This window comes from Engystomops pustulosus, chromosome 4 (assembly GCF_040894005.1).
Source record: "Engystomops pustulosus chromosome 4, aEngPut4.maternal, whole genome shotgun sequence".
NCBI classification, from domain to species: Eukaryota; Metazoa; Chordata; class Amphibia; order Anura; family Leptodactylidae; genus Engystomops; species Engystomops pustulosus.
The window spans coordinates 23,059,504-23,077,632 of record NC_092414.1 but is presented as its reverse complement, the minus strand read 5'-3'; the positions used below and the strand labels follow the sequence as shown (position 1 = coordinate 23,077,632).

Here is an 18,129-nt window from a genome sequence, read left to right as displayed (position 1 = left end):
CCCTCGGGGGCTCGCCGACTTCCTCCCTTCTGATCAAGTGGCTGCCAGGTCAGATGGAGGCCAGGAGACAGATCCGGAGGAACTGGCAGAAGGCGTGGGGGTTTCTTCTACTCTCACCACGTCGAGTCAGTGGTCTCAGAGGGAGGGCCTGTCAGCGAGGACGGGAAAGTGCCGGTAGAGGTAGGTCTTCACGGCAAGGACTCGCTACATGGCCCATCCCCAACTGGAATGTCACAGCACCAGGTCAGTCTGTCTGCCTTGGAGACTGGGTTGGAAGCTGAGAGGAAGCAGACACTACCTGCGTTCACGGCGACCATCGCCGCGGTGACGTGCAGGCGTAGCTTCGAGGCCCTCTGGGGGTCCACTGCCTTCCTCCCTTCCGACCAATTGGCTGCCAAGTCAGACAGAGGCCAGGAGATCGATCCTGGGAAGCCAGCAGAAGATGGGGCAGTTGCACCACTTCTTGCCACGTCCAGCCAGGAGTTTCCGGCAGCGTTAGACGCTGACGCTTGCCTGAAAATTAAGGAGAAGCAGGTGGTAGAGTCTCCCTTGGACTCCGACCCCAAGCGGGCCTGGGACCAAGGGCGACTGTACCAGAGGACAATTCAGCAGGGTACACCAGAGGTATGGCCCAGTGACCCACATGCAATGGTACCCTGTCCAGTTTGGGCAGAGGAACCCATTGCAGATGTAGAGGCTTGCCAGCAGCTCCGGACGGACCAAAGGAGGGAGGTGTGATGATGTGACCAGGGTGACCAGGGGGAGGGGAGGCCTGCTGGTAATTCACCACCATAAATTAACCTAATTGAGCCAGTTTGTTGACAAAACCAGCATGTGGCTGGGCTTCAAAGACCTATACAGACAAACCGACTGCAGGCCTCACCCCCCCTCGCCTCCCCAGTCGCAAACAAAGAGCCATTAAAACTTTCACATCACCAGGTTGTATAGAGACAGTTATGAAGTTATGGTCCGTCTCACCAGAACACCAAATACATTTTTGGATCAGTTATTCTCCATAAATCATAACAACCCATTGTTCATTGCTCTAGGATACTCAGATCCAGAGATATCAATATCTCTGGATAGGACCATAGCAAATGGGTCAGGTTTGGTATCAATGCGATCCTGGGATTCACCCGGATCCAATGATACCAGAACCATGACCCCAGGACCTTCCCATGGGGTAGCTGTGGCTTCTCCAGGGCTCTGGATGTAATATCAGGTAGGAGGGACCATTGACCCCCCTTAGGATGGGCAGAGGTGTGTCCACACCTGATATAATCGGGCGCCCTTGAAGGGGCCGGTGTCTTTGCCCTGGGGGAAACTAACATCAACTAAGCGCAGGGAGGATCTAAAAGTGCGGACTATCCATCCCCATTAGGCCACACACAAAGGTAACTAACTAACTAACCAAGCTGCTTAGACTTGTGGTGCTGCCCGTGTAATTTGTACTCTGTTTACTGTATATATCTATTGTGTGTACTGTATTGTCTAGTGTGCCCTTAAGGCAATTAAATATAAAATCTAATCTGTGTTGCTCTTTTATCTCGATCACGAATCTTACGTCCGGGTTTCTCGCTTATATACATGCTACCGGGTTGGTTCCTCACCCTATATAATCCCGTTACGGACCGGGCTTATATTAAAGGAGAACTGGTGGCAGCATAAGGCTGATAATATTCTGTCTCACTGCGGCTAGTGAGAGGGATCTTATAGCCATTCAGGGATTTGATTTAGGGTTGTGCCATATCCGGAAGTTGTGTGGACAACTTTAAATCACTTCCTGCGCCTCTCAGAGCCCGTGCGTTCTGGGAGTGTCTGTAAAAGGATAACTGAGTGACCTTACGTACCCTTCAGGGGTCCGGAACGTTGCGGTTTCCTTCACACCCGTAATCGTACCGACCCAAAGAATAAAGTAGACATGTCATTTGGGGTGCACAGTGAAATCCGTAAAATCCAAGCCCACAAGAATACGGCACAAATGCGTTTTTTTACCAATTTCACTGCATTTGGAATTTTTTTCCCGCTTCCCGGTACACAGCATGAAATATTAAATACCACCCTTTTGAAGTGTAATTTGTTACGCAGAAAATAAGCCATCACACAGCTTTGTACATGGAAAAATAAAAAAGTTACAGATTTTTGAATGTGGGGAGTGAAAAATGAAAACGCAAAATCGAAAAAGGGCCGCGGCGGGAAGGGGTTAAAAACCCACCGAAACTTATCCTTTTTACCCATTCAATCTTACAAAAAATGCAATAAAAAGTGATCAAAAAAACATATGTACTCCAGAATGATACGGTGCAAAGAACAACATGTCCCGCAAAAAAACAAGCCATCAACCAGCTCCGTAGCCAAAAAAGTAACAATGTTATGCCACTTGGAAGACGGCAATGCAAAAATGATATATTTTTCCCCACATTAGGGTTTTATTTGACAAATTTAGTAAAACGTAAGAAAATATATTCATGTATGGTATCCCCGTAATCGTATCGTCCCATAGAATAAAGATAACATGATTATTAGGCTAAAAGGCGAACACGAAAAAATAAAAATCCAGTACAGAATTAATGCTTTTCTACTCCTGCCCTCAAAAACCAGTTCCTAATTTTCAACAATAGGTGATACCAACCCCAAAATGGTAACAATGGAAAAAGCATCTCATCCTGCAAAAAAAAATGCCATCACATGGCCCCGATAACGAAAAAGCTAAAATTTTATAGTCTTCAAAAGGGGCCAATGAGGAACCTAAAATCCTGTCAGCTGCAGGGCGCTTATTCCCTTCTGCGCCTCGCTGTGCGCCACTCTGTACTTGGTTATGTTGGGTTTTCTCTTTTTATCTTTTGGAAATGTGTAAATTTTAGGGCTAAATGAACGTATAACCGACACAATTTGACCATTCTAAATTTCACCTCCATTTTGATTCAATTACTATGAAGATCTTGAGGGGTTAACATTCTTCCTAAAAGCTGTTTCAGATAGTTTGAGGGGTGCAGATTTGAAAATGGGTTGGTTATATAGGGGTTTTGATGTTAAAAGTTAAAATTTCATTCAAAACGGTATTTATCCCCAAAATGGTCAATTCTGAAAATACGGAAAATCGATATTCGATTTGTAAGTCGCGTGACATAGAAAAAAAATTATTCAGACATTTCAAAAATTATGAAAATGTAAAGTAGACATATGGAAAATTTAGCAATTTATTTAGGTGGTAAATCTATCTGCCTGAAAACGTGGTGATTTTGAGTATCAAAAATGGCAAATTTTTCAAAAAATTCACCCTTTTTTCTTTTTTTTGTAAATAAACACAAAACTTATCATCCAACATTTACCAATAAAATGAAACACAACATGTGGGGAAAAAAACATTCTCAGAATCACTTTGATAAGTAACAGTGTTCAAAAGTTATAACCATATAAAGCGACACAAGTCAGAATCCAAAAAATGGGACTGAGCCTTAAGCTACAAAATGGCTGCGTCCTTAAGGGGTTAAAAACATATATGTTTTTTTTTTACTTCCACTTCCTGCACCTTCTGAAGACCACAGGCTGTAATGGCAACTTATTATCACTCTCTGATGATATCACATGCCGCCAGTGGCTTTGCCAATGGCATGTAATGGTTAACACACAGCACCGATCGTGGGTGTTTGCTGCATTATGCAGCAAACAACAAGTGTGTATGAAGAGGGCTCAGCTTGTGAGCCCACTTCATACAGCTGCTGCCGCACCAGGACGTTGGGGAACTTCATGGTGCGCCATGGGGTTAAAGTACATCTACCATTAGAATCACTGATGGTAGATGCTTAGTACTCACATCTGAGTCCTGTGGTGCTGTGCAAGAGTGCGGCCTCAGCAGATTTTGGGGCGTGGTTAGGGTGTGGCTACAGGAGGAAATTGCCGCGGCCTTGTACCACTTTCTCATCTGGAAAAGTTGGGAGGTTTGTATAAATATACTAAAGGCAGTCCAGGGGTCCCTAATATTAGGGAGCCCCAGCATGCCTATGATGTCGAAAGCACCCCATCGATACTGCGGGGTGTTGATGGCTGGCAGAGGGAAGTCACCCTCTCTGCACTATCTTGTGTGACAGCAATATCTAAGGTGTTAAACAACAAGCATCTAAGCTTTATAGATCCTAGGTGTTCCTAGTGCCAGGGCTGGGCAATGATGAAGTAGGCTAGTGTTGGCAGTGCAACATCTCCATGCCTTGGGGTAGCTGGATCCCTAGGTACCTAAGTGGCTGATTGAGCACCGCCCAGTGCTTGGTACCAGGGAATAGAGGCCTCATCCACAGTGTTGAGGATATCACACTGGTCTTGGATGCCATCTTACATACTGTCAGACATTTTAAAGACTCAGTATTCATTTTACATGACTTTGTGTAGTGAAAACGAAAGTTTGGGTGGGGTTCATCCCTAAGCAAAGCACATAAAGTCTTAGTGCTCGCTAGCACCACCTAGGGGAAGGTATCCAGGTGAACACCTGGGCATTTTGTTTATATGAAGACAGCCAATGGTTCTACATTCCTTTGTGTGTTTACATCCAATAGTGTTGCATTTCCAGGGTCAAACCACCCAAAAGTATTGCCCGCTTGTGTACTTGCAGGCCCTTGCAGAGTGTTTTATGACTTTCCATATAAGAGTTTCAGTGCCAAAAGAATAAAGCAGTCTTGAGCTAATCTTCAGACAGGACAGTGTGTCTTTCCTGTGTTACTCCATTCCAAAGCTGGAATACAAAGACTCATATCATTTGAAAGTCACCTTTAGAATGAGGAGGGGAGTTTGAGCCCCAGATAAAATTCTCTGAGAATTGGCGTCCCTTGGGTGGCCATACTATTATGGACATCTGACCATCTAGGTGACCTCCGCAAGAGTCCAGGCGGACAGTGACCAGAACTGACAATGAGCGTTTGGGGTAAGTCTATTTTATTGTCTACCTTGACTGTTACTTCTGTTTCACTGGCTGAAAAGATTGGGTAAGATCATCTCTTTGTGTGACATTATGTACTTTGTCTTTAAATGTCCATATATAACAGTATGGTCATTATAATTGTGGCAAAGAATCACTTGTAAGGTGACTGACAGTGACCATATATGTTGTAGAAAAAGGTCTGCAGTGTCCTCTTGTGGATTGTTGATGTAGTTCAGTTAGTTTGTGATGGTGTTGAGATTTTTGTTCATATAAGCGCTGATAGAATCTGGAAGTTTGCAGAGACAAACTCTGGCCAAGTTTACATATTTTTCCTTCGGGATTGGATCGGCCCCTTGATGCGGTAAGGGACAGTAGAGACTCAGGGACACTGATGGAGATTTTACAGTTCAGAGTTAACTCCTGTGTGAAGGTCTCTAATTTGTACTTACTGATAGGAAGCAGGGTAGTCTGGAGCTGTATTTACGGAGCCCTCGAATAAAAACAGGTATTCCACAGATCACAAAATGGGTATTGATCAAAGTAAGATAGATGGACACTGCAGACCTGAAAAGGCAACTGACATAGTGTTACAAAGGAAAGGAAAGTGGATGGGGTTGATTACTGGAGACTTAGACCAGTGACTACGGACGGACCAGGACAGAGTGACAGGAATCCTAGAGAGTGCCCATTAAAGAAAGAGATGGGCAATAAGGGACATTTCAAAGTTTTTGATGTGGAAAGAACCTGAAGGAAAAGAAAAAAAAATTAATAAAGATGGAGTCATCTGGAATGCAGACCAGCACTCTCTTAGACTCCACCCCCGTGTCTGGTGGTTAGAGAAGATGACACGCCCTACCATCCTTGAGTGGCGGCCATCTTAAGACAGTTATATTACCTTCAAGTCCCTGAAAGTTAATTGCCTATGACTCTACTCTGTTGGCAGCCATAAAGGCAGGTTGAGGATAATAGTTTAGCAGATGAGCACCCTTGAAGGGCCTGGACAGATGTCTGAGATAAATGCCGGCTGAGATGATTTCATCTTATTTCAGTTCTCTGTTCGGATTATTCTAGGATGTGTGACACTGTTTGTTTGGGTATGGTCTAGTTAAAACTTATTCCTAATCCTGACAATTGCAAAAAAAATTACTATTAAAAAGTGTTGCAATGTTTTTAGGACCTGCTTTCTTGAGTTTGTAAAGTTAACGTTGGTCAGACCATGGGGCAGACAGGCATCTGCGCAGCTTGGATTGGAATTCTGTGTCTGTGTTATGAACAGAACAGACAGCGACTTTCAAGAGTAGATAACACAGAATTTCTCCATATTGAGACGTTGGAGTCTGGCCAGAATTTTATAGAAAGCACAGAACACTGAGCTCGAGATGGTTAAGAGAGTTCTGTGTGTCACGGGAACTAGGTACAGCTTTAGGACACATGGGGGATGACTTGACAGTGTAGTGTACATCTGTTTTGAAACGAGTTGTTACCAAAGGTGTTTGCAGACTAGAGACATCTCTGCCAGACTTGTGACAGAAAGCCAGGAAGAACAGAGACTAGTTTCACAGACCACGCCAAAGTGAGACTGAGAGAAAGTTGCGGTCCACTGACAGCCCGACCCAAGTGGGCGTTACGGGGAGGAGACATTATTAAAGTAACTGGCCACATTCTAATAGGGGGGGTGGACGTCAGCACGCACAATAACTGATGTGAGACTCCTCCCCTGCTAGCCTGATGATGATTTTAACCCATTCCCAGTCAAGGAAAAGACCCGGAAAGAACAGCCGGATACATGTAGGATGGTCTAAGACCTTCAAGCTGCCAATGAGTGTACTGAAGCCCAGTGGTCACTAGCCCAAACTGGCAGCAGTCCCAGAGAGTGACATATTATTCACTGTTATTGATTTGGCAAATGTTTTCCTCGCTGTGCCCCTACATGAAGATTGCCAGTACCTGTTCAGTATTCCAGTATACCTCATGCAGATTCCCACAAGGGGGGTAAAACTCCCACAGCCAGTACTCCATACTACACGGTCCTATAGGGAGTAGACTGTCAGACAGCTCCTTACTGGATGTTCTCCAGAGACAAACTCTAGTGCTGCCAGGAGAAGGTGGTCTTCCTAGGCCACTGCTTCCCAGGCACAGGCCGACAGAGGAAAGAAAGCTGGCAGTCCAGAATGTGCCCCTGCCCTGAGGTCCTAAGCCTCTACACATGTTTCTAGGACTGACCAGCTCCTGCAGGCCTAGGATAAGGTCTGCTGCCCCCAGCCTGATGTTGCCCTTTTCTGACTGAATTGCCTCTTCCCCATTTGCCCTTAGTCAGGAGGCAATTGATGCATTCCAAAGCCTTAAGCTGGCAAATCCTGTCTGCTTCGGCCTTAGGCACATCCCACTGAACCAGAACTTTTATTTTATTTTGCAGCGAGTATCTAGTGATGTGATTTGAGTATGCAGACCTGTAACCCCTGAGTGACTGGCCTCCAGGGGATCTGGTGAAGAGTTAACAAGTCCAGCAGGTAAGGGCTTAGCCTACCTGTGGGTACCTGGAGCTTGAGGAGGTCGCTCAGGATGGAGTTACAGGCCAACAAGACTCAAAAGGGGGGAATTGATAAGGAGATCGCCCTTCCCATGGGCGCTGGTCACCTCCGGGTTTCCTATATAACCCGGCGGCTCCATTGACTCTCGGCTGGATCTTCAAGTCTTCCCACTGAAATAAAAGCCTCCTGTGTGTATCCTAAGGTCCCGTTCCTGTGTGTTTCCCGAGGTTCCGCTTCCTGTGCGTTTCCAGACGCCTCCGTGGTCTGTGTCCGGTGGTCCGCATCCTGTGGTCCGTGTCCAGTGGTCCGTATCCTGTGGTCCGTGTCCGGTGTTCCGTATCCTGTGGTCCGTGTTCTGTGGTCCACATCCTGTGGTCCATGTCCAGTGGTCCGTGTCCTGTGGTTCATATCCTTTGGTCCGTGTCCGGTGGTCTGCATCCTGTGCTCCGTGTCCTGTGGCCCATATCCTGTGGACCGTGTCCGGTGGTCCATATCCTGTGCTCAGTATCCTGTGGTCCATTCCCGTACAACTGTACTCCTGCTGTGCCGTCCAGAGTTCCAGCCAAGTGGTGACCTCCTGCCTTCCTGTGCTTCTGCTGTGCCTTCCAAGCTTCCAGACCAGCGGTGTCTTCACTCTGTACCAGTATTACCAGTGCTCCTTTGCGTTCCTGCTGTCATCTAAAGCTGTGACTGTTTCCTGCATCTGTTGCCTTGGCCGCCACCGCGGGTCTCATACCAACCCCCGCGGTGGTCCAGAGGGTCCACAGACGCTTCCCAAAGAGACTCTCAGATGGTTCACCCCTCACCAACCATGACAGTAGTGACATTATTCTGATTAATTTATGGGAACAATTGACTATGAGATATCTGCGAACTCTACACATGCCCATCTATAACATTTAGGTAAATATTTTCGGTTTGGAGCACATTTTCTGCCATCAAGGTAAAATTTTATGCATTTTTTATATAATGTTACAGTTTGATCCAAAATTGCATGAAGGCGCCTATGTTTACAAACTCTTTAATGCAATTTTGAAAATGGGGCAAGTGTCTATCTATCTCCTATCTATTATATGTCCATCTATCAATCTTCTATCTCTCTTCCACTGTATCTATCTCTCATATCTATCTTTTATCATCTATGTACTGTATTTATAATCTACTTTATACTTCTACTACTGTGTGTAACTACAAAGGGTTATTCTTGTGCAGGGCTAAAGGAGCCTCTTACTGACTGTGACTGTTCATAAAATAGTTTTATTTTGGGGTCCCACTTTTAATGTTGCCAAGGGCCGCACTTTGCCCTGGACTTAGGGCTTTGTATAAGATTACAATACATAAATTACATATACAGGCAGTCCCCTACTTAAGAACACTCGACTTACATACAACCCCTAGTTACAAACGGACCTTTGGATATTGGTAATTTATTGTCCTTTAGTCCTAGGCTACAATAAACAGCTATAACAGTTATCACAGGTGTCTGTAATTGAGCTTTAGTGTTAATCCTGGTTCTAATGACAACCCAACATTTTTAAAATCCAATTGTCACAGAGACCAAAAAAGTTCTGGCTGGGATTACAATTATAAAATATACAGTTCCGACTTACATACAAATTCAATTTAAGAACAAACCTACAGACCCTATCTTGTATGTAACCCGGGGACTGCCTGTACATGTTTATTACTATACTACACAACATTCCAAGTGACAATGTGTCACTACATTTACTTACCCGTTCCATCGCGATCCCCGAGGTGCGTTGTCCAACGAGGATTCGGAGTTGCTGCGATTCACTATGATTGTGCGCCCGATATCCTGATATTTTGAATGTGAAATCCCACACGTTGTCCGAATCCATCGGATAGTCCGTTGGCCCACCCCCCGATTTCTGTCGCATGAAAGTCGGTGCGTTTGCGCCAAAATCCAATTGTTTGCACCACAATCTGCTTTTAAATGCAGCGTAAAACAGTAAACGTCGGAATATCCAACGTTTGTGCAGTCCGCGGACCCTTAGTAATTGAGCCCCATTGTATTTTATTTTATTTTTCCTAATACATATGAGTATTTACTTTCACTAAGGCCTTATGCACATGACTGTATGCATCTTTCAGTCCTGTTTTTGGCGCCGTCTTTCACCATGTGCCTTCCGTATATAAACCATATGCCGCTGTAAGCAAGCCGTATTCCCAAGAAAAAAACAGAGGCCTCCTGAGCAACCCACCAAAATATCCTGGCCACAGGCAGTAGACAACACCATATGTGGCCATTTTTTTGTGCTTCCATAGACTTCTATGGAGAGACTGTGTCGCAAAATGTCAAAAAATATGACAAATACTACGTTTTGCGTTGCTGCCTCACGGCCTAGATAGCAATATCACCTATTAAAATCAATGGGGCCTTGTCTAAGGTGCAAAAAATACATTGCAGTTGCCGTTGCATCTAATAAACGGCAATGTATATGAGCCTTTGGCATCACATCACTGCCCTCATCTACTCTGATAGGCCTGTAGTAAGGAGAGGTCATACATCTTATATCACTACAACATCTGATGTATACATACGCTGTGCAGTACAACTCCTTTATACAATGTATGGGGCTTATTGTGAGATCAAAATAGGATTGAATCAAGATATAGATCCCTTTAATCACACTGCAATGTCTTTAATTATAAAATGGCTTCATCCAGTCACTTGACTTCTTGTTATTATGGAACAACATGGCGGCTGGAGAGCTAAAGCTGTGACATCACAATGCGGAACCTGATGACATCACATATGAGAAGCCAGGGTGAGGAGTTGTGACATCACAATGGCGGAACCTGATGACATAATCGATGACATCACAATGCCCATAGGGTATAAATACAGGTGCGTGGCTCAGGGTCTCAGAACTCACATTCAGGAGGTGAGAGGTGACATATGTGAGAGCGCATCATGCCGAAAGCAAAGACGAAGACAAAGCACTTGGAGAGAAAAGGAGGAGAGGAGAAAGTCATACACATGGAAGAACCCCAGGAAAAGGCGGGAAAACCTAAGAAAACCCGATCACAACGATTCTTAGTGAGCCTTCAGAAAGCCTGGGAAAGACTGATCTTATGTGGGGGAAGGAGAAAGAAATCCAAAAAGAAGGAGACTCCTTCCAGTGATGCCACAGGATCCGGCAGCATCGTTCTGGAGGACCAGAAAGGTAGGATATTATACACCATTATATACCCACACAACAGCCTTGCATCCCTTCCCCTACTTGGTTAAACTTGATGGACACATGTATTTTTTCGTATAAACTATGTAACTATGTAACATCCATCTCATTAGCCATATCAACCAATCACAGTTCAGCTTAAATTCATTAAGAAGTAAATTTAAATCAACAAACTTATCTGTATTTCAATGGGAACTTTGGGTCAGCTTTTGGCTAATGAGATGGTCAATGTCCAGTTCCATATTTGTCACCTCTAGCCGTAACAAGTGATGTAAGTGTGTATCAGTAAGTCTAGATCTGCTTCGAGATTTCAGATGTTTCATTCTGGAAAAAGTCTGATCACAGACATAAGGGCTGCCAAAGATGGTTGCCATTTTGAGTGCACGGTTCCTGAGATTAGGAAATGTCTCAGAGGGGAGAGATGCATAGAAATTAGGCAAGTTACTTGACTTCAATGTATTAGATAAGACAGTTATCCATTAGATAGATTACTGAGGGGGCCCTATCTAATGGATTACTAAGGGGGCCCTATAAGATAAGGCAACTCCTCTTCAGTATTCCTTTAGATAGGGTCCCTTCAGTAAGCTATTTCATAAGATAGCCCCCCCCCCCCCACAGTAAGCCATTAGAAAGGACTCCCCCCCACTCCCTTAGTTTATGGACCCCTGCTAAAGACAATGGAGGGGAAACTTACTAGGTAAAAGGCAACAAAATCCTAGGTATCCTATGTATGAGGACTGTATAGTTTAACTCCTCCAGAATTTAACTCCTCATTTGCTGGATCCAACTGTTGCAGAATGAGGACTGTATATACCTAGAACCACAGAAGGTTCACAAAATTCAAATATATACAGTCTAATTATACAAGAGATTTATAATATGGCCAATCTGACACATGTTACGACCCATTATAGAGTTCACCCGCTTTTTTGTCACATTTAAAGCAGCTATAAAGACATTTCCCAATAACTGTACTGTCCCTGTGATGTGTAATATTATGTAATGTTATATGAATTATATACAAGTAATAAGAAAACATGTTAAGATTTAATAATCATAAATTACACTTCTATTTCTTTATAGTCCATGCAACTTCTGATCGAAAGAAGAAACTTGAATCTAGAGAAGATCAGAGCCTGAATATACCTGGCCAGGTGATGGACGAGCTGACCCCCAGCATGGATGTGGTCCAGCAGAATCTCCAAGACTACCAGGAGATCCCGGCCAAGGTCCACAGCCAGGAGGATGTATATGCCCTGTACTGTAGGGAGCAGGAGGTGGAGGAACCTTCTAGTGATGTCCCTGGTCCTAGTAACACCGGACTGGAGGAAAGGAAAACACCTGACAAGAAGGAACCTTCTATCAGCTATGAAGAACAGCAAATCCTCCTGCCCTACCAACAGGATCAAGTACAGATCCTAAGCCAGAACTATGGCAGACAAGAGGCAGGGAGACCTTCCAGAGATGTCCCTGCACCCAATAGCATCAGCCTGGAGGATGACAAAGGTAGGAAATGATGGAGACAACTATAAATATCTAATTTTATCACAAATAGCTTGGAAAACTTATCGACTCGAGCATAAGCCTAGGGAAATGCTTTGGTTAGAGCCTTCCCCAGTAATGTAATGCTCAGAAGCTTACCCCAGTAATGTAATGCTCAGCAGCCTCCCCCAGTAATGTAATGCTCAGCAGCCTCCCCCAGTAATGTAATGCTCAGCAGCCTCCCCCAGTAATGTAATGCGCAGCAGCCTCCCCCAGTAATGTAATGCTCAGCAGCCTCCCACAGTAATGTAATGCTCAGCAGCCTCCCCCAGTAATATAATGCCCAGCAGCCTCCTCCAGTAATGTAATGCTCAGCAGCCTCCCCCAGTAATGTAATGCTCAGCAGCCTCCCCCAGTAATGTAATGCTCAGCAGCCTCCCCGGGTAGAGTAATGCTCAGCAGCCTCCCCCAGTAATATAATGCCCAGCCGCCTCCCCCAGTAATGTAATGCTCAGCAGCCTCCCACAGTAATGTAATGCCCAGCAGCCTCCCTGGCTAATGAAATGCCCAGCAGCCTCCCACAGTAATGTAAAACCCAGCCCCTCATTGTATAAAAAAAATAAACATACATACTCACCTTCCAATGTGCTGCGCGGATCTTCTTTCTTCTATTCTTCACAGATAACAGAACGGGCAGAGAAACATCCATGCGCTTTGCCTGCTGATGCACACTATGACGCGGCGGTGTCACAACTGCTGATATCATAGCGTGCACCAGCGGGCAGAGCACATGGACACATCTCTGCCCATTCTGTAGCCTGTGAAGAAGAGAAGGAAGAAGAGCCGCAAGGAGCATCGAAAGGTGAGTATGTATGTTAATTTTTTAATATATTCTTGTATAAGTCAAGTTGGGGTTTTTCAGAACATTTTTTATGCTGAAAAACTCGGCTTATACACAAGTACTTTAAGTATATAGAATGGGGGTCCGTTTTTATAGAGGCCATAGCCTCAACCTGAGCTAAAAGCACAAAACAGTATTTCATGTCTTCTGCTCATATAATTTATCAAAATAGCATCTATAATGATAATTACTAAGGAATAAGAGGGTTTTTAAAATAAATAGACTGAAAGTGTAATATAACAAAACATATACAATATCCACTTCTTATCCATAAATTCAGCACTGAAGTATTTGGTCACATCAGGTGATATCATATAATTGCTTTATGTTGGGATAATAACAACATTAAAATCTTTTTTTTTCTTTAACAGTCAATGAGAAATGTAACAGGAAGGAAACACCTATTTGCTTTCCATTAGATAGGGCCCCCTCAGTAAGCTTTTTGATAAGGCTACCCTACCCCCCCCCCCACACACACACACAGTAAGCCATTAGAAAAAGCTTCTTTTTTCATCCCCCCCCCTATAGTTTAGGGACCCCTGCTTAAGACAATGGAGGGGAATCTTACTAGGTAAAAGGCAACAGAATCCTAAGGAAATCTGATCCACAACTAGTCTTGCAATTCCTGAACAATACTGTCATTGTTATATATATATGAGGACTTTATATACCTAGAAGCACAGAAGGTCCACAAAATTCCAATATACTGTCGAATTATACAAGAGATTTATAATCTGGCCAATCTGACACATGTTACGACCCATTATAGAGTTCACCCGCTTTATTGTCACATTCAAAGCAGGTATGAAGAAATTTCCCAATAACTGTACTGTCCCTGTGATGTGTAATATTATGCAATGTTATATGAATTATATACAAGTATTAAAAAAACATATTATTAATCCATAATAATAAATTACACTTCTATTTCTTTATAGTCCATGCAACTTCTGACCGAAAGAAGAAACCTGAAGCTAGAGAATATCAGAGCCTGAATATACCTGGCCAGGTGATGGACGAGCTGCCCCCCAGCATGGATGTGGTCCAGCACAATCTCCAAGACTACCAGGAGATCCAGGCCCAAGTCCACAGCCAGAAGGGTGTACATGCCCTGTACTGTAGGGAGCAGGAGGTGGAAGAACCTTCCAGAGACGTCCCTGCACCCAATAGCATCAGCCTGGAGGATGACAAAGGTAGGAAATGATGGAGAGAACTATAAATACCATATATATTTGAGTATAATCTGAGGTCCCTAATTTTATCACCTTATCGACTCGAGTATAAGCTTAGACAAGTGCATTGGTCACAGCCTCCCTGGGTAATGTAATGCCAAGCAGCCTACCCCAGCAATATAATGCTCAGCAGCCTCCCCCAGCAATATAATGCCTAGCAGCACCCCCAGAAATATAATGCCCAGCAGCACCCCCAGAAATATAATGCCCAGCAGCACCCCCGGCTAATGAAATGCCCAGCCTCCATGCACTTTGCCCGCTGATGCACACTATGACGTGGCGGTGTCACCACAGCTAATATCATAGCATGCACCAGCGGGCAGAGCACATGGACGCATCTCTGTCCGTTCTGTAGCCTGTGAAGAAGAGAAGGAAGAAGAGCCGGGAGGAGCATCGGAAGGTGAGTATATATGTTTATTTTTTTTATATACTCATGTATAAGCCAAGTTGGGGTTTTTCAGAACATTTTTTGTGCTGAAAAACATGGCTTATACACAAGTACTTTAAGTACATAGAATGAGGGGGGGGGGGGGTGCGTTGTTATAGAGGCCATAGTCTCAACCTGAGCTTAAAGCACCAAACAGTATTTCATGTCTTCTGCTCATATAATTTATCAAAATAGCATCTATAATGATAATTACTAAGGACTAAGAGGGTTTTTAAAATAAATAGACTGAAAGTCTTATATCACAAAACATATACAATTTCCACTTCTTATCCATAAATTCAGCACTGAAGTATTTGGTCACATTAGGTGATATCATATAATTGTTTTATGTTGGGATAATAACAACATTAAAATCTTTTTTTTTCTTAAACAGTCAGTGAGAAATCTGACAGGAAGGAAACACCTATCTGCTGCGCTGAAGAACAGATCCGTCCGCACTACCAAGAGGAACGAGATCAACACTTGAGCTATCAGGACGGGTGCATACAGCATATGGAGCAGGGCAGCGAGAAGCATGGAGCAGAGGACTGGGAAGACGTGACACCAAAACCGTCACAAAGTCCCAGCAGTTGCCATGAAGCGAGAGGTGACTATGTCTGTCTGGAAGAGGCGCCGGCCACATCTTCTCAGAAGGAGACTGTCCTGGTACCACTTGATCTGAAATGCTTCACCCTCCACAAACTACTTGGAGAAGGAGCATTTGGAAAAGTTCTGTTGGCAACAGATCACATCAGGAAAGAACATGTTGCCATCAAAGTGGTCAATAAGTTCTTGTACACCAAGCGTAAGTACAGCATGGCAGAGCGCGACATCCTGCGCCTATCCCATGAGAACCCTTTTCTGATCCATGGCCTGGCTGCCTTCCAGACTGACAACCAAGTCTACTATGTGATGGAACTGGCCACCAAGGGAAGCCTTGAAGATATCCTCTTCAAGAAAACTCTCCTGGATATTTCCACATCCAGATTCATCACAGCAGAAGTCATCTGCGGTCTACAGTTTCTCCATAGAAAAGCCATAATTCACAGAGACCTGAAGGCTCCAAACATTCTGGTGACCACAGAGGGCCACATCAAAATCACCGACTTTGGCCTGGCATTGACTAATGTGCATGACAAAACCTCACAACAATGCAAGGGCACACCAGGGTTTGCTGCCCCGGAAATGGTCAATTGCATGGACTATGGACCAGAGGTGGACTTCTTTGCTCTGGGAGTTACTTTATACCACATGACAACTGGAATATACCCATTTAGTGGGACATCAAGGGCAGAAATTAAGCTTGCAGTCATCAACAAGAATCCTTACTACCCAAGGATCCTCAACGATGAGACTGTAAAGTTTATCAAAGGACTTCTGTGTAAAGATCCACAAAATCGGCTTGGAGTTAAAGAAAACATCAGGAATCATCCATTCTTCTCTAGAATAAATTGGATTGATGTGGAGAACAGGACGGCAGTTCCCCCACGTATACTGCTGGCAGCTCCTGAGGACCTAAACCTGCCAGAAGGCCGCTGCCTGGATTACAAGATGAGCATCGAGGCTGAACAGCTAATTGACTTCAGCTTTGTATGTCCTGCATGGTCTGACACCTATTATCCCAACGACATGGTACAGACCACAGACTGAGTGGCCAATCTATTATCATAATGGCCATGTAGAAAGTAACAGCAAGACAATACTGCTGGATGAGATGCTCACCTCTAGAAGAACATCAGCACCAAAGGCCAAGGAAAGTCCTCACATCAACCAGAATATAGAAGACATTTGACCTCTCTGTGGCCATCCTGTCCTTACTGTGAAATTAAAAAACACCTGCGCTCCCCTCCATAACCTCAGCAGATCCATGTAATCTGTAGGCTCATCACATGGAGAACCCAGCACAACATGTGAGTAGGAGATGTAGATGCAGTATGCAAATACTGCTCGTCAGGGTTACATGTCTAGGGAGATGCCCACAAAGTTAGTGAATACTATAAATATCAGGGGGTATAAATCACTTGTTATTCAGGATAGTGATATAATATAATGATGATTATTTCTCTTTTGTGTTATTAGGGAATTCTGATGCATCCACCTTCTCCATGCCAGACTGTGATCTCCTGTGTGACTTCATCTCCTTCTACTAAAGCCATGTCCCCACAATCACCAGAGGACGGGCAGCTATCTCCAAGGACTTGGATATGACAAACCCACCGGATTTTCCAGCAGAAGACGTATTCACTCTTGAAGTGTATTTCCTTCTGCACCCACCGGACTTGACTGCAGTAAGACGTATTCACTCTTGAAGTGGATTTCCTTCTGCACCCACCGGACTTGACTGCAGTAAGACGTATTCACTCTTGAAGTGGATTTCCTTCTGCACCCACCGGATTCGACTCAACCACTGGATTTTCCGCAGTAAGATGTATTCACTTAACAAGTGGATTTCCTTCTGCACCCACTGGACTTGACACATTAACTGGACTTTTCGCAGCAAGATGATCTGCTGCCACCATCATGGGCAACACGGAGGCTCAGTGACTAGCACTGTTGTCTTGCAGAGTCCAAATATTACCAAGGGCATCAACTGCATGGAGTTTGTATGTTCTCCCCGTGTTCGCGTGGGTTTTCCCCGGGTACTCCGGTTTCCTCCCACATTAAAAAGACATATTGATAGGCTCATCATTAAAAAAATCTCTACATTTGTCTAATATTACATCACATGGTGCTGTTTTCATTTAATATCATTAATATAAAGAAACTGTTTGTCATTTTGGTGGGATTCAAATGTCGGTAGGTTTTATTAATTCTTGCTCTTGCTTTGATGCTTGAGAGGTTCAAATGGCCTTTAACCACACAAAAAGGCCCCAGTTTCCTAAATGGCACGTAGCAGTTTTTGGACCCAGTCACAGAATATTTCTGCTGGGATATGTATCACTTCTTGATGTGCAACATCCCCCACCTGGGCCTAGCCTTTTCTTGGGGCCTGGAGGTAGCCGGGGCACAGAATAACGGAGTGGCTGGTGCTTGCAGACTAGGCGCGCTAGTGTCACGGTGCTTGGTATGGGGTCCGGAGGGCTGTCCCACAGCCTGGCAGGTCTCCAGCGGGTGGTGTGTGCAAGAAATAAGATGAGGGAGAGGCTGTGGTACTGGTTCTCCCTGGGGCAGCCCTTGATGGTGATACAGTTGTAGCAGGGACCAGACGGAGGCAATTTTGTGCATAAAAGTAACTTACAGTTCTTTATTCGAACCAACGGCAACAACAAGCCAAACAACTCTGTACAAAGGCAGTATTGGAGTGATCTTGGAGAAGGAACCTCAGGAGTTCTGTCACCAGCCTGGATGCAGGGGCAGGCTGGGATGTAACTGTGTCCAATGCTGGAAGCTGCAGCTTGGTCCTGTGTCCTGTGTCACTCTAGTTGCTGAGGCCTAGGA

General features: G+C 44.5%; 2 protein-coding genes across 2 annotated transcripts; both read left to right on the top strand.

Moving 5' to 3' along the window:
* Positions 1-10,351: 10,351 nt before the first annotated feature.
* LOC140128896 (uncharacterized) lies at positions 10,352-14,467 on the top strand. Its single transcript, XM_072150595.1, has 3 exons — positions 10,352-10,634; positions 11,733-12,155; positions 13,971-14,467. Exons 1-3 carry the CDS (start codon positions 10,382-10,384, stop codon positions 14,234-14,236), a joined length of 942 nt encoding a protein of 313 aa, XP_072006696.1. The 5' UTR covers positions 10,352-10,381; the 3' UTR covers positions 14,237-14,467.
* A 622-nt stretch (positions 14,468-15,089) lies between these two features.
* Positions 15,090-17,396, top strand: LOC140128895 (protein kinase C theta type-like). The gene is made up of 2 exons (XM_072150594.1): positions 15,090-16,601; positions 16,771-17,396. The coding sequence occupies exon 1, from the start codon at positions 15,205-15,207 to the stop codon at positions 16,339-16,341; it is 1,137 nt and encodes a 378-aa protein (XP_072006695.1). The 5' UTR covers positions 15,090-15,204; the 3' UTR covers positions 16,342-16,601; positions 16,771-17,396.
* Positions 17,397-18,129: the final 733 nt, after the last annotated feature.